The 24,750-nt window shown below is 38.1% G+C and overlaps 1 protein-coding gene across 1 annotated transcript in view; it reads left to right on the top strand.

Annotated features, from left to right (window-relative positions):
• LOC129440263 (uncharacterized) overlaps positions 1-24,750 on the top strand; it is a 47,308-nt gene that overhangs the window by 9,716 nt on the left and 12,842 nt on the right. The window contains exons 39-76 of the mRNA XM_073860791.1: positions 32-164; positions 11,921-11,985; positions 12,464-12,682; positions 12,764-12,907; positions 13,033-13,147; positions 13,235-13,262; positions 13,448-13,553; positions 13,940-14,032; positions 14,131-14,194; positions 14,294-14,392; positions 14,480-14,583; positions 14,670-14,808; positions 14,932-15,050; positions 15,211-15,360; positions 15,442-15,612; positions 15,703-16,003; positions 16,128-16,198; positions 16,301-16,388; positions 16,488-16,605; positions 16,684-16,807; positions 16,912-17,048; positions 17,663-17,918; positions 18,008-18,250; positions 18,344-18,520; positions 18,605-18,750; positions 18,832-18,922; positions 19,005-19,394; positions 19,482-19,608; positions 19,801-19,919; positions 20,000-20,196; positions 20,282-20,465; positions 20,584-20,749; positions 20,883-21,007; positions 21,104-21,412; positions 21,557-21,760; positions 21,852-21,977; positions 22,073-22,243; positions 22,389-22,493. Of these exons, the coding sequence (XP_073716892.1) occupies positions 32-164; positions 11,921-11,985; positions 12,464-12,682; positions 12,764-12,907; positions 13,033-13,147; positions 13,235-13,262; positions 13,448-13,553; positions 13,940-14,032; positions 14,131-14,194; positions 14,294-14,392; positions 14,480-14,583; positions 14,670-14,808; positions 14,932-15,050; positions 15,211-15,360; positions 15,442-15,612; positions 15,703-16,003; positions 16,128-16,198; positions 16,301-16,388; positions 16,488-16,605; positions 16,684-16,807; positions 16,912-17,048; positions 17,663-17,918; positions 18,008-18,250; positions 18,344-18,520; positions 18,605-18,750; positions 18,832-18,922; positions 19,005-19,394; positions 19,482-19,608; positions 19,801-19,919; positions 20,000-20,196; positions 20,282-20,465; positions 20,584-20,749; positions 20,883-21,007; positions 21,104-21,412; positions 21,557-21,760; positions 21,852-21,977; positions 22,073-22,243; positions 22,389-22,493 (5,724 nt within the window). The remainder of the gene's footprint in view (positions 1-31; positions 165-11,920; positions 11,986-12,463; positions 12,683-12,763; positions 12,908-13,032; positions 13,148-13,234; positions 13,263-13,447; positions 13,554-13,939; positions 14,033-14,130; positions 14,195-14,293; positions 14,393-14,479; positions 14,584-14,669; positions 14,809-14,931; positions 15,051-15,210; positions 15,361-15,441; positions 15,613-15,702; positions 16,004-16,127; positions 16,199-16,300; positions 16,389-16,487; positions 16,606-16,683; positions 16,808-16,911; positions 17,049-17,662; positions 17,919-18,007; positions 18,251-18,343; positions 18,521-18,604; positions 18,751-18,831; positions 18,923-19,004; positions 19,395-19,481; positions 19,609-19,800; positions 19,920-19,999; positions 20,197-20,281; positions 20,466-20,583; positions 20,750-20,882; positions 21,008-21,103; positions 21,413-21,556; positions 21,761-21,851; positions 21,978-22,072; positions 22,244-22,388; positions 22,494-24,750) is intronic.

Below are 24,750 nucleotides of genomic sequence, written 5' to 3' on the forward strand. Positions count from 1 at the left end.
GTACCCTGTTTAACTGTTCTTAACTTTGCAGGAGGAGCAAGCCAACACTCACCTGTCCAAGTTGAGGAAGGTGCAGCACGAGCTGGAGGAGTCTGAGGAGCGTGCTGACATTGCTGAGTCTCAGGTCAACAAGCTCAGAGCCAAGAGCCGCGACGCTGGAAAGGGTAATATTACCTTAAATGCATGTTTTTCAAGCTGCTTTATATCTTGATAAAATGTTCTATTGTCTATATTACTGTATTAACATATATACTTGTTTATCTTTTTTTTAAAGGGTAAAGATGCAGCTGAGTGACAAACACCGCCTACAATTTACTCTCCATGTCTGAAACTCTGAAAAAATAATGTTCAATAAAGTAAAAAATGTAGCAGTTTCTTGTGTTTTGTTTATTCACTATTTTTGACGTGTTACCTATTTGTGTTACTAGGGCTGTCACAATGATTAAATAATTGTCTCATGATGATTTCAGATCACCGCAATGATTGCACATTTCTTTAAAAAACACAAGGGGGAGCTCCAGCGCCTTTATAAATGAGACCGTATCAGAAGGCGCTCCTTAACTGACAGTGTAACGCGATACATTGCAAAGCCATTCAATACAGTGGAAAAAACAGCATTTAAAGAAATGCTCCAAAACCTTGATAAGCAGTATTAACTGCCAGGTAAAACTGTTCTGATATAGTCCGTTTATTTTGATTGCATTTTGACAATTTATTGTGTTTATTTTTTATTGCCTAAAAAGGCAATTAATCGTCATAATTGTCACAATATTTAAGGCTAACCATCAGACAAATTTCAGAACTGTGACAGCGTGTGTTACACTATTAGTATGGCTTGAGATATGTATGTATAACTTAAAGGAGTGCTCCTGAGCGGAGTCTTGTCTATCAGAATTTAGACAAAGATGTTATTAATAATTCATTGATTTTCAATTTATGCATTGGTTCAAAGCAATCTGAAGTGGGCTGTGTTGAGAGGAATGGCTATATCATGACTATCAATCTGTGGTGGAGAAGGAGATTCTGACAGACATGACAAGTACATTAAACAGCAGAATAATAGAATAGACTGCTAGAGGAACTCTTTTGTTTTTAACTCTAAACAACAATAAACAGCAGTATAATTTATTCATAAATGCTTCTCAGTGCAAAAACACGTTTTTAATGTAAGCCTACTGTATAGAGTTGCAGGGATGAGGGATTTTTTTTACAAAAAGCTATAAGACACTTTGTTCATCAAGATAATCTTCAGAAATTAAACCAATTTTTATGAATTTTGAAGTCTAAATGTTACTAGCCTACAAATAAAAACTTTTTTTTTTAAAAGCTAGGGATGCACTGAAATTAAAATTCTTGGCCGAAACCGAAAAAGAGGAAACCAAAGCCGTAAAAACGAAATGAATTATTATGCCAATTATTAGTACAAATGCATTTATGGCTATCACTGTGTACTAACTTTACTAGGGGTGTGTGACGGATCACAAAACTCACGGTTCGGATCACATTACAATTTTTGAGGCACGGGTCAGATTATTTTTCAGATCATCAAAATGGGAGTGGGGAAAATCTAATAACAAATAAAGAAATTGCAAACATTTATAAAAAAGAACAAAGTTGCACATTAATAAGGGCTAACATTAGCATTAGGTACAGAAATCGAATTAAATGAGTTCTCCGACTCATCAGAGGAGTACGAGAGCGACGCACGGGCTCATAACCCCTCTGCGCTCTCCAACTTCTCAGGCGGTAGGAGACAATTACGGGCTCATAACCCATCGTCTTCCTCCTCCTTCGCCAGAGGGTGCATCGAGTGGCGTGAGGTGTCTTCAGCAGAGCCTCCCTTACTCACCCACCCAGCAGCGGACTTAGGTGAGTGTTACCATACACAACACTGCTGTCGGTGCGGCCAATATGCACACACCGGCAATCACCTCCGTTGCGCCCACCGCGGGTACACCGATCGTGCCTTTAGTCCCTCTCGCACGGTATCTGGGGGCGTGGGAACAGCTTCCCAGCCCGTCGCGTTGGCTTTTACGCACGATTCATCTCGGCTATGCGGTCCAATTTGCCCGGCGTCCCCCCAAATTCTCCGGCGTTCGTTTCACTGCGGTGAGAGCTGCCGATGCGCACGTCCTCCGTGCGGGATCGCTGTCCTATTGGCGAAGGACGCGATCGAGCCGGTACCTCCAGTCGAGATGAGGTTGCGGTTTTACAGCCCTTACTTTATTGTACCCAAGAAAAGTGGCGGCTTGCGACCGATCCTGGACCTGCGTTCGCTGAACCGTGCACTACACAGAATGCCGTTCAAGATGCTGACGCCCAAGTGCATATTTCCATGCATTCGTCCAAATGATTGGTTCGCATCCATCGACCTGAAGGACGCGTACTTCCACGTATCGATTCTCTCCCGGCATAGGCCGTTTCTCCGCTTTGCGTTCGAGGGGCGAGCATACCAGTACAAAGTCCTCCCATTCGGGCTCTCTCTGTCGCCCCGTGTATTCACCAAAGTAGTGGAGGGGGCATTAAAACCCCTGAGAGAGAAAGGTGTGCGCATTCTCGCTTATATAGACGGTTGGCTAATAATAGCTCAAACATGTCAGACGCTGTGCAATCACAGAGATTTAACCTTAAAACACCTCGCTCGTTTGGGTCTTCGGGTCAACTGGGAAAAGAGCAAGCTTTGCCCCGTGCAGAGAATCTCTTTTCTCGGGATGGAACTGGACTCGGTCGATTTGACAGCTCGTCTAACAGAAGCGCGTGTACAGTCGATTCTGACTTGCCTGAATACATTCAAGAGCAAGAGCGCGGTCCCACTGAAACAATTTCAGAAGCTCCTGGGGCATATGGCAGCAGCTTCGGCTGTGACACCTCTCGGGCTGCTTCATATGCGACCGCTTCAGCATTGGCTTCACGATCGAGTCCCGAGGAGAGCGTGGTTACGCGGCATTCACCGTGTTATCATTACACCTGCGTGTCGTTGCACTTTCAATTTGTGGTCAGACCGTGCGTTTCTCCGAGCCGATGTGCCTCTGAGACAGGTCTCCAGGCATGCGATAGTATGCACAGATGCTTCAGCCACGGGGTGGGGGGCCACGTACGATGGGCTTACGGCTTCGGGGGTCTGGACGGCACCCCAGCTGCATTGGCACATAAATTGCCGAGAAATGTGGGCTGTATATCTTGCGCTCGTCCGTTTCAGCAACGAGTTATGGGGCAAAGACGTATTAGTTCGCACAGACAACACTGCGACCGTGGCGTACATCAATCGTCAAGATGGTTTACGCTCGCGTCACCTGTCACCTGTCGCATCTCGCCCGTCACCTCCTCACTTGGAGCCAGAAGAATTTGAGGTCTCTTCGAGCCATTTACATTCCGGGCACGCTCAATGTAGAGGCGGATGCGCTCTCTCGGGCTGCGCGTCCCGGCGAATGGCGGCTCCACCCCATAGCAGTTCAGCAGATCTGGAGACGTTTCGGCAAAGCGCAGATAGACCTGTTTGCTTCCCCAGAGACGACTCATTGTCGCCTGTTCTATTCACTAGCCAACGACTCGCTCGGTGTGGATGCATTGGCACACAGCTGGCCGCGAAACATGCGCAAATACGCGTTCCCTCCGGTGAGCCTCATTGGGCAAACCTTATGCAACAGTTTGAGTCAGAAACTGAGATGGCAGGCCAGAGCTCGACATTTTTGTGATGAAATATGCAATTTTCAGTCATAAAACACCTGCAAGGCTTGAAAGAGCCTCAGCCAAAAAAAAGTAACGCAAAAGTAACTAAAAAGTGATGTAACCATTACTTTCCATGAAAAGTAACTAAGTAACACAATTAGTTACTTTTTTGGGAGTAACTTAATATTGTAATGCATTACTTTTGAAACTAACTTTCCCCAACACTGGAGATATGTCGCTTTAACGTTTAGAAATGGACAAGGCAAAAGTAATGTTTTAACAAAGTAAACCTGTCGCATATCACATTAATACGACAATGCGCAAATGCGCATGTTGCCAATTTGTTTTCCGGCATTTTTAGACTGCTCCCGCAGAGTTTTAGCTCAGTTGTCATTTAATAAATACAACTTTTATTGGGTTACCAACTCTGCCTTAAGGCGCTTTTCCACTGCACATGAAAAACAACGGCCAATAAACCAGAAGTCATTAATTTCCTATGGAAAGTATCAAAGGGGCTGTGTGATGTGCCGACAGTTTGCGGATGTGTAATTTTCAGATCCGTTTTCAGTGTTGGATCCGATAAAAAATTTGAACTTCTGCGACTACACCGCATGGCATAGTTATGTACACTAGATGTCGCCTTGGGGTTCTAAGCATGCGTCAAAACCACCGCCATCTTGGAACAGGGGTCTTTTCATAGGAAGTAGCTAGGTAATGTTACTATCTCGAATTCATGGACGATGCCGGACTTTTGTGCTGCGCATGGATGTTAAGCCGCCTTCCACTGCACACGACATATGAAAGCAATTGTCGGACTTCGCCCCCTAGTGGCAGTCGTAATGAAGTTTCAGTTTAATCGTCCATGGGAGAGAAGCTGATTCCAGCCAAAAGGCTTCATTCCAATATTTACCATAGTGGAATAAATAAATGAACGCAAATGAATGAAACAATAAACAGCTCTGCATATATGAACAAAGACAAGATTAAAATAAAGTATACATATTAAATTAATAATGTATTACTTATATGTAATCAGTCTTTTTTTAATGATTCAAATGTTACTGATTAAGTACTGATTAACAAAAATGATTTATAATTTTCACCTCACACACAGTTTTTTTTATTGGAATACACTTAAATACATCACTTCCGGTCGACATATCGCATGCGGTGTAGTCCCACAAGTTCACATTTTTTAACGGATCCCATGCTTAAAAAACGGATCTGAAAATTATGCATTCACAGATGGTCCCCACCTCATGCAGCCCCTTTGCGACTCTCCATAGGAATGTGAATGACTTCCGGTTTATCAGCCATCGTTTGTCGTGTGCAGTGGAAAGGGGTTTAAAGTTTGAGGGCCCTATTTTAACGATCTAAGCGCATTGTCTAAAGCGCACAGCGCAACGTCTAAATGGGCGTGTCCGAATCCACTTTTGCTAATTTAACGACGGGAAAAATCGTTTTTGCGCCGAGCGCATGGTCGAAAAGGGTTGGTCCTATTGTAATGGGAGTATTTTGGGCGTAACGTGCAGTAAACCAATGAGAGTCACAGCTCTCATTCCCTTTAAAAGCAAGTTGCGCTGGCGCTATGTCTAATCCCTATTTAGATGACGGACTTTGTAAACTGAAAAACTAAGCGGAGGAAGACGACCCCCAGTTTAAGATTAATGTTAAATAATTGTGTTGTTTTTCCCTTATATTGAAATTGTTATTTTTTTTATTAAAACCTTTAAAACCCGTTTTCTTTTAGTCATGGAAGTAAAAAGCAGGCTTGTAATTGCTTTAAATGTATGGCTATCCAATATCATCAAAAAATAATTTACAAGTATCTAAGATAAGGTTTGTACTCTAAAAATACTTTATTTGTAACAAACAGGAGATAAAGAATTTACAAACGGCTCTCCTCACGTTTCAGCACTTTGGACAGCGTTTTTTTAGCAAAGAGTTTTTTTAAGCATTACTTACAAATGTTTCTCATCTCGCCATATCCACAGGTACATCATATACAATAAATCCGTGAGGTAGCATTAAAAAAAAACATTTAAAAACAGATGCATTTGTTTAAAGCAAAGCATTTATTTACTTATCAGGCTGCAGGTGAAGCAGCACTTTGCGCCTTCTAACGTCTCATAATCAGTCCCCATTTATAAATATGTCCAAGAGACTCAATAATAATCTCTTAAATTCAATCCTTTAATCTTTCATATTTAAAAGCATTTTTGTGCTGCTGCGCATTTATGTACTTTGTGATAAGCAAACCCGCGTTGTCCTCCCGTTTATAGGCGCATATTACTAGTGCGCTCTTTAAATAACATAAAACATATTGCGCCATTGACTTTAGACTTTAGACCAGGTTTTTGTTGGTCAATGGCGTAGTCTATTTTAGTTGCCTCAAAATAGCAACGCGCCAACAATGCGCCTGAACACACCTCGTTTTTCAGACCAGAACGCCCATGGGCGCAAAAGGGGCGCAAATGCATTTGCTATTTAAACAACGCGGCGCTAAACGTGAAAATTAGGGTGGAAACTAGCAAAAGACTCTTGCGTCGCGCATTGCGCTGCATTGCGCCGGGTGTAAGATAGAGCCCTGAATGTTGGATCCGTAAAACTTGTTGGACTACACTGCATGTGATATGCCAGCCGGAAGTGATTTTTTTCAGTGTATTATAATCAAAAACCGTGTGTGAGGTGAAAATTATTCATCCTTTTTGTTTAACTTTATCAGTAACATTTGAATCCCTAAAAAACTTTTGATTACTAATAAATAATATTTATTTTATTATTTTAAGTTATTTTATTCTTGTCTCCATATGTTCTCTCAAAAAAATTGGCAGTCTTTGTTCATATATGCATAGCTGTTTATTGTTTCAATTATTTGCGTTCATTTATTTATTTGTTAAATACTGGAATAAAGCCTCCTGTGCTGAAATGAGCTTTTCTCCCATGTACTTCATATAAAAACGCGACAGGATCCCATGGTTTTCTAAAATGACTTTAGAATTTGTGATCACAGTCCTCCTCTTACCAAAGTTTATAAGTTTCCATCTGCAAACATTCTCAAACTACAAAATGCAAGGTTGTGGGACTGAACAGCTGTAAACATGTGCTAATAAGCAGAGCTGGTTTATTTTTGGCCATACGGACATCATTCACTTCGAGAAGGCTTCTCTGTTGTTTACTCGGTTTACAATTTCTGTAAATTTTGTAATGTGTTTAATGAGTGTTTAAATGCAAGCATAGGTGTTTATACAGTAGGATTTAAATACTTTTTAAAGAACTGTAGACTTGTAAGTCTTTTAAAGTTTCATGGTATATTGCTAATAGTTACAGAAGAATACAAGTTAACAGAATACCCTTTATACTGATACAGTATTACGTAATTCAAAGATCCTGAAGGGAGGTTACTGTAATTACAGTAGGAGAACAGGAGGATATTGAATTGTCTGAAACCATAAGTTGCGAAATGCAACAGTGATCCTAGGATGTCAGAACTTGTTTTACTGTAACTTGTATAAAAAAATCTGCACTTAACAGAGATGTTTTGAGCATTATTATTCTTTGTTTAATTTGAATGTGTCATTGCACTGCACACTAAAGGAAGACATGAATTGCTTAATAAATGTAAGTCAATGAATTAAATCAAGCTTCATTTTAGTCACTTTTTGTCTTTGAAAAATATTGTGGTTTACATATATATACTGTTTTAAAAAGGAAGTATTACACGTCCTTTAAATATTTCCAATACTTTTATTTATCTTAAATCCACTTTTTTCTTTAACTTTTTTTTAAATGTATGTACTCTGTGCAGTTACAAATCTATAACATGCAGTTGTTGATTTGACACATGCAGGGGCGCCGCTAGCAATTTTGAGTCCTATGAATATAAGGGTTGGGCCCCCTATACCCATTTCGCACCTACATACAATCCAACCTATCTATCCAACATATTTGTATGCAATTTAATAATACATACCTATTTCTTTTGCTATTGTTTTGACCACAATTATAGAGACCTACAATGTCTGCAGCTAAGATGATTTATTATTGTGCAAATGTAAATTTAATTGAAAAATACAGCACAATAATCAAATATTCTGAGAAAATGCAACATTCTTAAACAAAGATTAAAAATAATTGTGACCCTGCCTGTGAAAACCCAGCTGAAGTATTTATTTGTGGTTTACGGTTTCCTACGTAAAATCATCCTATAATGTTAAGAACATTCTGTGAAAATATTAACTTAATTTTGACTGAGTAATGTCATGTCAGCGATTGAAATCATAGTAAAATAATGCTTGAAATCAAACTGTGATGCTTTTTATCACACGATAAGATTTGAGACTTTAGTTTTCACAGGCAGTCTTAGTTACATACTGTACAGTACCTGAGCTGTTACACACATAGATATGTATAAAGGCTAGGGCCCAGTTGCATAAAGCACCTTAAGTGTAATTTTCCCTTAAGTTGTTTCCTTTAAACTTAAGGGTGTTGCAGAAAAACCCTTAAGTTTTTCTGTTGCGTCTCCATGGCAACAATAGTATTTTATAACAACAAACCGGGGTTGCTGTCATGAAACACTTAACGATTACCCTTACCTAAGAGAACTGTTTAAGGGATTATATGCAAAACTCTTTAATTATTATCTTACAGTAGTTAAGGGGAATTTACCCCTTAAGTGTCATAGTTAAGGGAAAAACTTAAGGTGCTTTATGCAACCGGGCCTAGATGTATTACGGCGGGGTCTCTAACGTCATCACCTGGCGGCCATATTGCCTCGGTCAGCTCGCTCACTCGTGGCATTGTGTTTAATGGTGAAGATACTTTTAGATGACCATAACTTGCTCAATTTTCTACCTATTTTGAAACGGTTTGTTTTCTTACAAACGTTATTAACGTGGCTATAATTCTGTATGCTTTAACATGATTCATAAAAAGTATTCATTAAGTATGCAGTGTCATAATTACATCTCTGACGTTTATAACAAACCAAACTGTTTGAAAATCGGTAGAAAATTGAGCCAGTTATGGCCATTTACTAGTACATGCTCCATTAAACGCAATGCTACGAGTGAGCGAGCGCCCTGTGGTAAGATGGCCGCCACATGCGGACGTTCCACTCAATGGCCAGCAGCGCGGGTGAGACATCTACATATCTAAGGTTACACACACCAAAATTAATGTAACATTTAAAAATGGCAAACAACAACAATACATCTTTTCTAGAAATTGACCTTCTGCCTTAAATAAGACTCGCTCAAAAATGCTTGACCAAAGCTTGTATTATAATTATTAGCATTTTTTAAAGGTGAATAACAGGTTTCACACACCATGCTTCAGTAAAGCAAAAATAACGACCGGTGTTGTGTCGAACTCAGTTCCCCCTATGTTTCCCTTTAGTGTAGTGCTTTTATAGCGTTTTCATCACGTTACATTTAGAAAGATTAAAGATTTGAATTGGTTATACTAAAAAGGCATAATATCATGTATTTTATAATACAATTTATTAAATATTTCATACATTTGACAGTTTTCTATTAGGGTATTTCTTTTAAAATATAGCCTGTCTTTTTCTTTTTTTTCCTTTACTGGTTGTTTTAAAAATGTAATGTTTGCATACATAATTAAATAAATATTATACATATAATATGATTCATACTGTAAAAATAATTGACTTACCATTAAGAACAATACAGATACATTACAGAAATACACACATATACATCTCAGTAGCCATTAAAACTTTAAATATATAAATAATAAAACCTATAACGTGATAAAAACGCCATTAAAACACTACACTGAAGGGAAAAATAGGGGGAACATAGGGGGAACAGACTTCGACACAACACCGGTCATTGAAACAGTGAACTCGAGACTTTAGACTGTTTTTATCAACGGGATTCTAAAATGAAATAAAAAGGACAACTATAGCAGATTACAGAATACATTACATTACTGGACTAGTTTAGCTTTCGTTGCATTTCTTTCTTATCACAATCAACTCTCATTTTCTTGACTGAATGAAAATACTTCCTTGGCATATTGTGTTACAAAACATAGGGGTGTGTAACTTCATAGTTTCTGTTAATTAATTAAAACAGGTAAGGGCTGACTTCGCGTCAAAAGCATGGAACGTAAATCACCTTGTTTTAAAAAAAACTGGGGTGAACAGAAAACTTTACAGTGGAAAGGAAACTGTATCATCCCAGCGTTACATTATGTAAACTGCATTTATAGTAGTGCACATATGCGGATTTCATCATAGCAAATAACAGTAAATACACACACCTTGTTCTCTCTCTGAAGTTCACTCCGCACTGTGAGACCGCGTGGATTGAAGAAGGCGCTAAAAACGCAGAGTAAAGGACGGGGCGGAGTTAAGAGGGCCCAGCTTAAGGGGGTTTCGCATAAGGCTGGGCCCCCCAAAAGTTCACGTGCCATAGAATCGTCCTAACCCCCCCCCCCCTTACGACGCCCCTGGACACATATGTGACCCAGCTAAAGTAATCTTTTACTGTTTTTTTATATAAAATCACCCTACGTAATTTAAAGAACATTCTGAGAAATTATGATATCGTTTATATTGACTGAGTATAGTCATGTCAAAGATTGAAATCCATGTGAAATTAATGGCTGAACTAATACCGTATGTTGATTCTCATTATCTCAATATGTGATTTTCAGACTTTACCCTGGTTTTCGCAGACATGGTCACATATTTAAAATCTCTTTTGAAAAATCACATATAATATTTATTTACCCCCAAACCCCTTAATACAGTGTACAAAATACATCATTTCAAAACAAGGCATTATTTCATTGGCATCATGCATTGAGAGTATGCAAAAACATGGTATAATACATAACAAGTCCTAGTTACATTTTTTTATGTTTAATCAATTAATTTTGTTGTTCCTTGTTTTGGTCATAAAATGAAATACAGTGGGATATAATTGTTCTGTAAAATGAACATAATAATACTTATAAATAAAATAATAACATCAATAAAGCAGATTAACACAAACAAGAACAACTAAAGTGATAAATAATCTTGGTCAAACTAATTAAACCTCTAGTACTCATTTTAAAACAAACAGTATTAGCTTCAAGATTTTATTATAAATTATTATTATATATAAAAATAGCAACAGTCTCATGCCGTATCTTTCTTTTAAATTTACATTACAAAACATCAGCAAGAACTGTCATGCAACTGTACTGAAGCCAATATTAGAAAAATCTAGTAGCTATTGCCATACACAGGCACAAGTTATTCTGCATATTAGGCAGTTCAAGAAATCTGATCCTTGAGTATGCACAAGTGTCCACGGAATGCAAATCAATCAATCGAAGCAATAAAATAAAACATAAACCTGTACTAACAAATAAACATGACAAGCATTACATTTACAAAACATTTAGGGTAGGCTATATAAAAAATTCCAGTGGTACTGACTTCTTAATAACAAAAATAGTCTACCTGTATTATAAAATATTACTGCTATTTCAAAGCAGGAATGTAATTCTAATAGTTAGATTTAATTGTAATTTAACAACACAAAGTTTGCAGAAAAAATTATTTACTTGGTTAAAAATATTATCTTATTTTTGCATACAATCTAAAAAAGAAGCAATGTCAGTGAATTGTGTTGCTCCAAATTTATGTTTAAATTACACGTTGAACATATTGAACAATGTTTGAGGTAAAAACCTTATAATAATCGATTAGTAAAAGCTTTTAAAGTTAATCAATCAAAAGCAAAGCATCTTTATGTCACAGAAATTATAATATTATTTAACATTATGCATTGTAAATGAAATATAATAATATAAGATATGCTAAAAGCTTGGCTATTTACATCTTTGCTAGTTGAACTTTGGACAGCAGTACCAATTGGTCCAACCGAACACTTTCTCAACATCTAGGGTAAAGCCATATTTGGAGAAAGCCACATATAACTTCTGCATTGCTAGCAAAGCCAATACAGTATAAGAGCAGAGGCAGACCTGGAGACATTTGCGTCCAGAAGACAAGCCAAGTTTTTGTGTGGTAAGATGAACTCTCATTTCTTTAAAAAACACACTCGGAAATTACTAGATAAGAACAACTAGGTTATAGAAAAAACAGTATAGAGTGTCTCATCCTCCAATTGTTCAATTTTAAATTTTTTGGTCATATTTTTTAACTTAATGTTTAATTTCAAAGTCTTTGAATAGTTTACGAATGAGCATGGTATTTACATCTATGTAGACAGTGACCTTATATGTCTATTACAGTGTGAGGATCTTTGTCAGCATCTGTGGAAGTGTGAAAAGGTAAACATCATGATATTTAATAATGACACACAATAACCTACATACTATACACTCCAAAAACAAACGGTGCCAAATAGCACCAAAAGTGGTTCACTGGCTCGTAATCAGGGGGACCATTTTAAGTGCTATATAGCACCCATGTAGTACCTGTGTAGCACCTGTATAGAACCATATCTGATGCTACTGTATAGTGGTGCTATATCACCCCCGGATGGTTCTTCATGCTTTATAGGTGCTATATAGCACCAAAAATGGTGCCCCTATGATTTCAAGCTTAGTGCTATTTAGCACAACTTTTTTAGAGTGTACTCTTCAGACTAGGACAAACCATCAAAAGTATAAAAATGTATATTGACATTTAGGATAGTTTTGACTTTGAATTTCTGGACAACATATAGTAAAATTTTATGATTAGACCTAAAAAGACGTAATTTCTATCCTGTTCATCTAGCTCAAGTATTTTTTTTAATTTCAACAGAAAGCCGCCACCATGAGTACGGACGCTGAGATGGCCGTTTATGGCAAGGCTGCCATTTACCTCCGTAAGCCTGAGAAGGAGAGAGTTGAGGCTCAGAACAAACCCTTTGATGCTAAGACTGCCTGCTATGTGGTTGATGACAAAGAGCTGTATGTCAAAGGAACAATCAAGAGTAAAGATGGTGCCAAAGTCACTGTTATTACCCTTGACACTAAGGAGGTAAAGTTTCCACATTTTCTGGAAAACTAAAATTCACATTTCACTACCCACTTTCTAATGTCCGCTCAATCACTTTTATAGGAGAGAGTTGTCAAGGAGGATGATGTCCACCCAATGAATCCTCCCAAGTTTGACAAGATTGAGGACATGGCCATGATGACCCATCTCAATGAACCCTCTGTGCTTTATAACCTCAAAGAGCGTTATGCAGCATGGATGATCTATGTAAGTCAAGCAGAAAGTGAAGCAGGATTCAAGTTCATTATGGCTGTGATGCTACAATCTGATCATTTCTGTGTTGCTTTTATACCTACTCTGGACTTTTCTGTGCTACTGTGAACCCCTACAAGTGGCTCCCAGTGTACGATGCAGAAGTGGTGGCTGCCTACAGAGGCAAAAAGCGTATGGAGGCCCCACCCCACATCTTCTCTGTCTCTGACAATGCCTATCAGTTCATGCTTACTGGTAAGATCAGAATCTTCAATCACAAGATGTGTTTTATTTGTTTTAATAAAGCAATTACTTAAACAAAAATCACCATTCAATTTACAGACAGAGAGAACCAGTCTGTCCTGATCACGTAAGTATTGAATCTACAGTTCACACAAAGATCTTGGGAAAATTTTGAACTATGAAGTAGATTTCAGATAAATGTAGATTTACCAAATGTTAGAAGTAAATAAAATAAGAATATCAGAATATTAATGTTGGCTTATGAAATGTCCACTCCTTATGCTGTCTATTTTATCTTCTCTCATAAACCAGTGGAGAATCTGGTGCTGGAAAGACTGTGAACACCAAACGTGTCATTCAGTATTTTGCTACAGTTGCTGTGCAGGGTGACAAGAAGAAAGATTCCAGCAAAATGCAGGTACTCTATATAATACTATAAATGAAGAGTTTCGTTGCAAAACGAGATAAATCCATTTTTTTACATTTTTGTCAAAACATGCTTATTATTATGTTATCATGTTATTATTTAGTTTTATGGTGCTACCTAGCTGTATTTTTTAAGTTATGAAGGTTTAAACAAAACAAACCAACTGCAGTTGCATTGAAATTAATTGGAATGCACAACCAAAAAATGAGATTTCTGAACCATTAAAAAACGGTGGTTATCTCGTTTTGCAACGAAACTCTTCAAATTGTACCTCATCAAAGAAACTTAAAACTACTACCAAATTTTCTTACTTTTAATTTGTCTTATGCAAAATATTATCAAAGTGTTAATAACTATAATAACCTTTATCCACACAGGGATCTCTTGAGGACCAGATCATTGCTGCCAACCCTCTGCTTGAAGCTTATGGCAATGCCAAGACTGTGAGAAATGACAACTCCTCTCGTTTCGTAAGTTTTGATTTACATGAGAGACACCTGTTTGGATTTTATGAAGCTCATTGTGATTGCACAACACTGACTCAAATGTCACTATGTTTTTTGAACAGGGTAAATTCATCAGAATTCACTTTGGCACAAGTGGAAAACTGGCTAGTGCTGATATTGAGACATGTAGGTGGACTTGCATTAAATTCACACATCCTGCACACTTGTCCTTGTCTGTATCTCTTTAGACGTTTGTGATTTACTGTGAATACATCCTCTGAACAGATCTGCTGGAGAAGTCTAGAGTGACATTCCAGCTTTCAGATGAGAGAGGCTACCACATCTTCTACCAGATGATGACCAACCATAAGCCTGAGCTGATTGGTAGGTGCAAGTATTTCACTTAAAGCTTTAAAATACCAGTGAATGTAGTAAACTACTCTGTAATTAATGTTATATGGTATCTTACAGAAATGACGCTCATCACCACCAACCCCTACGACTTCCCCATGTGCAGTATGGGTCAGATCACAGTGGCAAGCATTGATGATAAAGAGGAGTTGGTAGCCACTGATGTGAGTCATTGCTATTTTATTAATGGCCATGGTATTCTACATAAATATGGCAGTTCCTGTATTTCATCCCTTTCTATCATTTTCAGACTGCTATTGACATTCTGGGCTTCACTGCTGATGAGAAGATGAGCATCTATAAGTTCACTGGAGCAGTGCTGCATCATGGTAACATGAAGTTCAAGCAGAAGCAGCGTGAGGAGCAGGCTGAGCCTGATGGCACAGAGGGTGAGATTAAGAAGTTCTAGTGTATGTCACGAATAGTATTTTCAAAAATAGTTGAAAAATACTTTGTTTTAGTGTTCACAGCATAAAGTTATAATTAATTTTCTTCAACTTGAACAATTTCAGACGCTGACAAAGTTGCCTACCTTTTGGGCTTGAACTCTGCTGATATGCTTAAAGCTTTGTGCTACCCAAGAGTGAAGGTCGGAAATGAGTTTGTAACCAAAGGTCAGACCGTGCCACAGGTATGTAGGCCTTAAAATATGTTCAATTAATTATTTGCTTTAATTTAATGTGCAGTATATATGTGTGCAGTACACGTGAAACACTTGGCGTATGACTGCAGTATTATAACCCAAGTACAGAAAGTTTTAATAAAATGTAAAACTTGTGTTTTTTTGCCAGGTGTACAACTCTGTTAGCGCCTTGGCCAAATCTATCTATGAGAGGATGTTCTTGTGGATGGTCGTACGTATCAACCAGATGTTGGACACAAAACAAGCCAGACAGTTCTTCATTGGTGTGCTGGATATTGCTGGCTTTGAGATCTTTGATGTAAGAATTATTTATTTTTCTCTCTTCTCAAAGTTGAATTGTTCATAATCAGTTTTGAGTAAATGTTTTTTTTTTCTTCAGTTCAACAGCATGGAGCAGCTGTGCATCAACTTCACCAATGAGAAATTGCAACAGTTCTTCAACCACCACATGTTTGTGCTGGAACAAGAAGAGTACAAGAAGGAGGGCATTGTTTGGGAGTTCATTGACTTCGGCATGGACTTGGCTGCTTGCATTGAGCTCATTGAGAAGGTTCCTGCTGGTTTTTATACCTCTTTATTTCTGTCTTTTTCCAAACACACAAACTGTGATAGTAATATCTTTCATTCATTGTTAATATAGCCCATGGGTATCCTCTCCATCCTTGAAGAGGAGTGCATGTTCCCTAAAGCTTCAGACACCACCTTCAAGAACAAGCTGTATGATCAGCATCTTGGCAAGTGCAATGCTTTCCAGAAACCAAAGCCTGCCAAAGGCAAGGCTGAGGCCCACTTCTCCCTGGTTCACTATGCTGGCACTGTGGACTACAACATTTCTGGCTGGTTGGACAAGAACAAGGATCCACTGAATGAGTCTGTTTTGGGGCTGTACCAGAAGTCTTCTGTCAAACTCTTGGCTACTCTCTACCCACCTGTTGTTGAGGGTAATATAAACATGTTGTGTTAATAGAACTATGTTTGTCAATGTAACAAAACTCTTATTCATGTTTTGGTTCATTATTGCCTTGCCATTACATTTAATGTCTTTCTCTTTATATATTTATAAAGAAACTGGTGGTGCCAAGAAGGGAGGCAAGAAGAAGGGTGGTTCTATGCAGACCGTGTCTTCCCAGTTCAGGGTATGTCATTATCTGAGATAATAAAAGTGAATAATGCAACAATTCTACAGCAATAAAACTCAGACTGAATCAACAGACTGAAAGTGATTTATAATTTTACAGGAGAATTTGGGCAAACTCATGACCAACTTGAGGAGCACCCATCCTCACTTTGTACGTTGCCTGATTCCCAATGAGTCCAAGACTCCAGGTGAAGACAAAAAGCACATACAGTATAGATATTCAGACAATTGAAAAAAACATGTAATGATGGTAAATATCTGAACTCTTAACTTATTCCATTTTACAGGTCTTATGGAGAACCACCTGGTCATCCATCAGCTGAGGTGTAACGGTGTACTGGAAGGTATCAGAATCTGCAGAAAGGGCTTCCCAAGCAGAATCCTCTATGCTGACTTCAAACAGAGGTAAATGGGATTGCATAAAAATAGTGAGTTGTGTAAATTTATTTAGAGATCTGATGCAATTTCATACTTGTGTCACAGATACAAGGTGCTGAATGCCAGTGTTATCCCTGAGGGACAGTTTATGGACAACAAGAAGGCCTCTGAGAAACTCCTGGGATCCATTGATGTTGACCATGACCAGTATAGATTTGGACACACAAAGGTTCATATTCTGGTTTACAATGATTCACAGATTCAGAAAGCATGATGTTTAGTTTGAACACATGCAATAGAAATTAATATTTGTATTATTGTGCATGAATTCAGGTGTTCTTCAAAGCTGGTCTTCTGGGTACTCTTGAGGAGATGCGTGATGAGAAACTGGCTGCTTTAGTCACAATGACTCAGGCTGCGTGCCGTGGTTTCCTCATGAGGAGAGAGTTTGTGACGATGATGGAGAGGAGGTGAGTAATGGTAGAAATCGTTAGAAATGGCACAACATCCTTTTTTTTAAATAATCCAGTTGTTATATACCTGTATCTTCTTGTATTCCTGTAGCTCAGTTAGTAGTGTATTGTGTTAGCAATGAAAATGTCATTGGTTGATCGTCGGGAACACACATGCTGCTAAAAAAATATAACTTAAGTAAAAGTCTCCTGTAAAAGTGTCTACCAAATGCATAAATGTATATTTTTCTACTTCAATGATTCAATGAGTTCAAAGTGCTGAAAATGGTCATTAAAATGTACACTGCATTAAATATCTAATTGTCAATGGCAAAGAATTATACTGTCATGATTACCCTTCAAACAGTTTACATCCATGTCTGTTAATTACATTGTTTAGTTCAGTTTAATATTGAAAAAGCACCTATACAAAAACAAATGCATATCTACTGAATACGACAGTATTCTCAACACAACATCTTACTAGATTTAAGAACCAGCATCCCTTTTAAGTCTGTAACAAATATAAATGTAAAGTAAATTATGCACGGCACAAAGAATCATGTTGAGAAACTACAAAACTATTGTGTTGACGTTCAATATTTTTTGTGTATTAAATTATTGTTTATCAGGGACTCCATTTACACCATCCAGTACAACATTCGCTCATTCATGAATGTCAAACACTGGCCATGGATGAAGGTTTACTACAAGATTAAGCCTCTGCTGAAGAGTGCTGAGACTGAGAAGGAGCTTTCAAACATGAAAGAGGACTATACAAAATGCAAAGAAGCTTTGGCAAAGGCTGAGGCTAAAAAGAAGGAGCTTGAAGAGAAGATGGTTGCCCTGCTGCAAGAGAAAAATGATCTGCAGCTGCAAGTGGCCTCTGTGAGTATTATTTACTGTAAATTCAGTAAATTGAATGCTTTGGATTCTGGTTCTAATTGTGTCTTTTTTCAAATTATGTATATTTTTAGGAATCTGAGAATCTCTCAGATGCTGAGGAGAGATGTGAGGGTCTGATAAAGAGCAAAATCCAACTCGAAGCTAAACTCAAAGAGGCAACTGAGAGACTGGAGGATGAGGAAGAAATCAATGCTGAACTGACAGCCAAGAAGAGGAAACTGGAGGATGAGTGTTCTGAGCTGAAGAAAGACATTGATGACCTGGAGCTCACCTTGGCTAAAGTGGAAAAAGAGAAACATGCCACTGAAAATAAGGTTTGAGGAATAATTAGATAATTTGATTTCATTGATTTTGTTATATTCTTTCAAAAATTTTTATTCTAATCTCATTTATGATAAATCACACAGGTGAAGAACCTGACTGAGGAAATGGCAACTCAGGATGAGAGCATTGGCAAGCTCACAAAGGAGAAGAAAGCCCTCCAAGAGGCACATCAGCAAACTCTAGATGACCTCCAGGCAGAAGAAGACAAAGTCAACACTCTGACCAAAGCCAAGACAAAGCTTGAGCAACAAGTTGATGATGTGAGTAAATTATTCAAACTTGTTTTAACTAAATTATTTTCATCCATCTAATTTGAAAACATTGTCAATGTTGTTTTCCAACAGCTTGAGGGTTCCCTGGAACAAGAGAAGAAACTCCGTATGGACCTTGAGAGAGCCAAGAGAAAGCTTGAAGGAGACCTGAAATTGGCCCAGGAGTCCATCATGGACCTGGAGAATGACAAGCAGCAATCTGATGAGAAGCTGAAGAAGTAATTGAAAATATATGATGTTATTAAAAGTGTCTTGTTGTAATGTGACTTTTCATACATGGTTTTGCTTTTTTATAACAGGAAAGACTTTGAAACTAGCCAGCTGCTCAGCAAGATCGAAGATGAACAATCTCTTGGAGCTCAACTTCAGAAGAAGATCAAGGAGCTTCAGGTATTTTGTGGGACATTTTTAATTATGGTTAAAATAGTACATTTAAGATTGTTAAAGTGTGCTTGATTTCTTGCCATTGTAGGCTCGCATTGAGGAACTGGAGGAAGAGATTGAGGCTGAGCGTGCTGCTCGTGCAAAGGTTGAGAAGCAGAGAGCTGATCTCTCCAGAGAACTTGAGGAGATCAGTGAGAGGCTTGAGGAGGCTGGAGGAGCAACTGCTGCTCAGATCGAGATGAACAAGAAGCGTGAAGCTGAATTCCAGAAGCTGCGTCGTGATCTTGAAGAATCCACCCTTCAGCATGAAGCTACCGCTGCTGCCCTCCGCAAGAAACAAGCAGACAGTGTGGCCGAGCTGGGAGAGCAAATCGACAACCTCCAGCGTGTCAAGCAGAAGCTTGAGAAAGAGAAGAGTGAATACAAAATGGAGATTGATGATCTCTCCAGCAACATGGAGGCTATTGCCAAAGCAAAGGTTGAAATTTTTATTTCTAGAAGAACAAATGAAGATATGTGAATATAATTAGGAATCTTGAAGACTAAATTATATTGTTGTTTTCAGGCAAATCTTGAGAAGATGAGCCGCACACTGGAGGACCAACTTAGTGAAATTAAGTCCAAGAATGATGAGAACCTTCGCCAGCTTAATGACCTCAGTACTCAAAGAGCAAGACTTCAAACCGAAAATGGTAACAAACGACTAAGTTTAAAAAATGTTGCACATAACAGTATTGTGTAATGAACTATTTAGATTAGACGGTTAAATGAAATATGGTAATTTATAAATTATTGCTACACACTTGCTTTATAGAGCTTGTTTGAAAAACAATTTAGTATATATATAGCACTAATCTACTACATGTGAATCTAAAACTCACAAGGTGAGTTTGGCCGTCAGCTGGAGGAGAAGGAGGCTCTTGTTTCTCAGCTCACCAGAGGCAAACAAGCTTTCACTCAGCAAATTGAGGAGCTAAAGAGGCAGATTGAAGAGGAGGTTAAGGTAAAACAACACAACTATTGGGATTGCACACTTGCCAGTTATTGCAGGGCAAAATAACAACATCTGATTTCATCTTCTAGGCTAAGAACGCTTTGGCCCATGCAGTGCAGTCAGCTCGTCATGACTGTGACCTCCTCCGTGAGCAGTTTGAGGAAGAGCAGGAGGCAAAGGCTGAGCTCCAGAGGGGAATGTCTAAAGCCAACAGTGAGGTCGCTCAATGGAGAACCAAATATGAAACTGATGCCATCCAGCGCACAGAGGAACTTGAAGAGGCCAAGTATGAATATGAACAAAACCTGATAAAATATCTGTTAATAAAATTGCATGCATGTTCTGACTGCTGGTTATGAAATGCATAACAGGAAGAAGCTGACTCAGCGCCTGCAAGAGGCAGAGGAACAGATTGAGGCAGTGAACTCCAAATGTGCCTCTCTGGAGAAGACCAAGCAGAGACTCCAGGGTGAGGTGGAGGACCTCATGATTGATGTGGAGAGAGCCAATGGTTTGGCTGCCAACCTTGATAAGAAACAGAGGAACTTTGACAAGGTAAGCAATTCTGAGTCCTTGTGTGATATACAGTTGTTGTTTAACACTTGAATAAAAACTCAATTCAGCATTCTACATTTAATAACATTTCCTTGACCCTGAAATTTCTTCACCCAAGGTTCTGTCAGAATGGAAGCAGAAATATGAAGAAGGTCAGGCAGAGCTGGAGGGTGCACAGAAAGAAGCTCGCTCACTCAGCACTGAACTGTTCAAGTTGAAGAACTCTTATGAGGAGACTCTGGATCATCTGGAGACACTCAAGAGAGAAAACAAGAATCTTCAGCGTAAGAAAGAAATTGTTGAATGAATATAGGCATCTTAATATATTACAATGTACAAATGTAAAATCAGCATTAGTAAATGACAGAATGTATACTGTTCATTATATACTAACATTGTTTTCTATCTCGCATGTAGAGGAGATCTCAGATCTGACAGAGCAGTTGGGTGAGACTGGTAAGAGCATCCATGAGCTTGAAAAGGCCAAGAAAACAGTAGAGACTGAGAAGGCTGAGATTCAGACCGCTCTGGAGGAGGCTGAAGTGAGTATCTGGAGATTAGACTTATTCAATTTCTTATCAGAACATTATTAATGAACATTTAAATTCTAAAATATTCTGTCATAAAAATTTTAACAGGGCACCCTGGAGCATGAAGAGTCCAAGATTCTTCGTGTCCAGCTTGAGCTTAACCAGGTGAAGAGTGAGATTGACAGGAAGCTTGCAGAGAAGGATGAGGAAGTCGAGCAGATCAAGAGAAACAGCCAGAGAGTCATTGAATCCATGCAGAGCACACTTGACTCTGAGGTCAGGAGCAGAAACGATTCTCTGAGAATCAAGAAGAAGATGGAGGGAGACCTTAATGAGATGGAGATTCAGCTGAGCCATGCCAATCGCCAGGCTGCTGAGGCCCAGAAACAGCTGAGGAATGTTCAGGGACAACTCAAGGTATGTGACCATCGCTTTGCGGGTATTACTCTAAGTACATACTTTTTCGATGCATGAATGTTGATTTACTGTATAATCTAAAGTAAGTGTGTTATGTAAAGGTTTTAGCACAAAAGCATATTTTAAAAGTATTGTTATGTTCAGGATGCCCAACTGCACCTTGATGAGGCCGTGAGAGGACAGGAAGACATGAAAGAGCAGGTGGCCATGGTGGAGCGCAGAAACACTCTGATGCAGTCAGAGATTGAGGAGCTGAGAGCTGCTCTGGAGCAGACAGAGAGAGGTCGCAAAGTGGCTGAACAAGAGCTGGTGGATGCCAGTGAGCGTGTTGGACTGCTGCACTCCCAGGTAATCTTTAAGCACATTTTCCCCAAATACAATAGGAAACCATGCTACAGATTTGATATGTTTGTTTTATTCTAACCTTCATTTATTTCAGAACACAAGTCTCCTGAACACCAAGAAGAAGCTTGAAGCTGACCTTGTTCAGATCCAGGGTGAAGTTGATGACACTGTGCAGGAATCAAGAAATGCAGAGGAGAAGGCCAAGAAGGCCATCACTGATGTGAGCAAGAGTAACTCCTAAATGTTTCACACACACAAATATTTCTGTATATTTTCATACATTTAATTTAATGTGTATCTGGACTTTTCTAAAAGGCTGCAATGATGGCAGAGGAGCTCAAGAAGGAGCAGGACACCAGTGCTCACCTGGAGAGGATGAAGAAGAACCTGGAGGTCACAGTGAAGGATCTGCAGCATCGCCTGGATGAGGCTGAGAATCTGGCCATGAAGGGAGGAAAGAAACAACTCCAGAAACTGGAGAGCAGAGTGAGTTTTCTTTCCATTTCAACTTTCATAGTCATGATGTAGGCGTTGTGAAGTGTATGTCATAATATAATAATGCATAGTGTATTGTTGATTGACAACGATGTTTTCTTTGCATAACATTAATCTAATAATATATTTTATTTAGGTCCGTGAGCTTGAAGCTGAGGTTGAAGCAGAACAGAGACGTGGAGTTGATGCTGTTAAAGGTGTCCGCAAATACGAGAGGAGAGTGAAGGAGCTCACCTACCAGGTAAAGAATCTGGATTAAAGTTAATTTCAAATCAATTTAGTGACATTTTAGTCTAATGTGTGTGTATTTCCTGCAGACTGAGGAGGATAAGAAGAACATCAACAGACTGCAGGATCTGGTTGACAAGCTTCAGCTGAAGGTCAAGGCTTACAAGAGACAGGCTGAAGAAGCTGTGAGTATCTGATTTGCAAATTATAAAGATCCCACAAACATTTGAGATCTCTAGTACCCTGTTTAACTCTTCTTGACTTTGCAGGAGGAGCAAGCCAACACTCACCTGTCCAAGTTGAGGAAGGTGCAGCATGAGCTGGAGGAGTCTGAGGAGCGTGCTGACATTGCTGAGTCTCAGGTCAACAAGCTCAGAGCCAAGAGCCGCGATGCTGGAAAGGTAAGTTTTAATAACTGATAAATGTCAATTCAAAATTTCTTTCATTATGATATCTAGTACAAATCAAAGACTGACATTATCTCTTTGTTTTTCAAGGGCAAAGAGGCCGCTGAGTAAAGAACACAGCAGAAGCTTGACTTATAATTTACAATGGTTATTCTGAAAACAAAATAAACATTTTGTAATCATATATCAACTTGTCTGGACCTTAATATCATTTTTTCATCATATGCAAATGGTTTAATTTACATTTTATCCAAGTTGTGGACATGCATAAAATATCACTTTAGCTCTAGAGGTTTTTGTTAGAAAATACATCAATCATTTGACAAAAAATATAAATTATAGTGTATGGGGATTTAAAACTTGCAGCAAAGCACCAACACTGCAAATGATCACATCAATTACTAAAATCACAAAGACAATCATAAAACAATGCTGAATTTTCAAAGCGCATTACAACGGACCACTGGAAAGACAAAGTCTTAGTTTGAATTAAGCATTCAATATGTGGCTTTGTAAGCAAGTTAAGAAGAAATAACATTTAAAGTCTTTCAATTAACTGTATTTATATGGTTTTAAAACAAGATATTAAACACTTTCAGGTGATCAGTGTTTCCTTACATGAACCATGTTCAGCATATTTTATGTATTTCTCTCCACAGTACTGAGTCTGACAATGCATTTCAAAAACACAGTTTTGTTTGTGTTTCTATGGAGAATCACATTTATAATACCATTTATAACACCAAAATGTAATATAAAGGAATTTAAAAAAAAATCTTTGAACTGAATTAACTAAGTGGAGATGTTGGACAGAGCAAATTAAATAAAATAAAAAATAAGTTTACTGAACTTTGTTCAACCTAGTAACTAATACTTTTTAGTAAAGACTACTATTGGCCACTTGACTTGTCTGCTACAACAACTAAAGGTTCTATGTTAATACAACTTAACCTGTTTAGTTTCACCCTCTGTAAAACATAAAATAATTTAGTGCAATGGGTTTCCTCGCAAATTTCTAGTAATGTCAACAAATTGGGGTTAAGAGACAGTAATATTGTAATGTAACTAATAACTTTCAAATGAGAGTAACTTGTAATATATAATGTATTACATTTAATAAAGGTCTGAAAAAGTTTTAATTCACCTTTTCCAAATTAAAGGCCTTAAAAAGTATTAAATCAGAGCAGCAAATGATCATGGCATTAAATTGCATAAGGTATTGTTTATTTCTTGTGTTTCATTATAAAGTGAAGAGAAGGTGTACCTTGTGGTTAAGATGAGATCGCTAAACACTTATTGAACAGTGCACACTAGATGCAGATGTGTTTAAATCGAAGTTTAAAGTTTGACATCTTCCCAAACATTGGTTTTGAATGTTCCCAAGATTGGGTTTTGACGTCTTCCCAAAGGTGGGTTTGGATGTGTTCCCAAGATTGGATCTTGAGGTCAGATCAACGTTGGATTTGGACGTCAGATCAACATTGGAATATTGTGGTGGCAGATCTTCAATGTGAAATTAATGGTTGAAATTAAACTTTAATTCTTGTTATCTCAGAATTTGATTTTGAGACTTTTTCGCAGACAGGGTCACATATTTAAAATCTATTAAAAAAAATCATATATAATGTTATCTATCTATTTATCCCACAAACCCTAAATACAGTGTACAAAATGCATTTTCTAAACAAGGCATTATTTAATTGGCATTATGCGTCATGCAAAACATGGTATCAATTAATCTATGAATTTCTTTGTTTTGGTGATAAAATGCAATACAGTGATCAATGGGATATAATTGTTCTGTAAAATGAACATAATACTTATAAAAAACAATAACATTAATAAAGCAGATGAACAGAAACA

Source organism: Misgurnus anguillicaudatus, chromosome 22 (genome assembly GCF_027580225.2).
Source record: "Misgurnus anguillicaudatus chromosome 22, ASM2758022v2, whole genome shotgun sequence".
Lineage (NCBI taxonomy): Eukaryota > Metazoa > Chordata > Actinopteri > Cypriniformes > Cobitidae > Misgurnus > Misgurnus anguillicaudatus.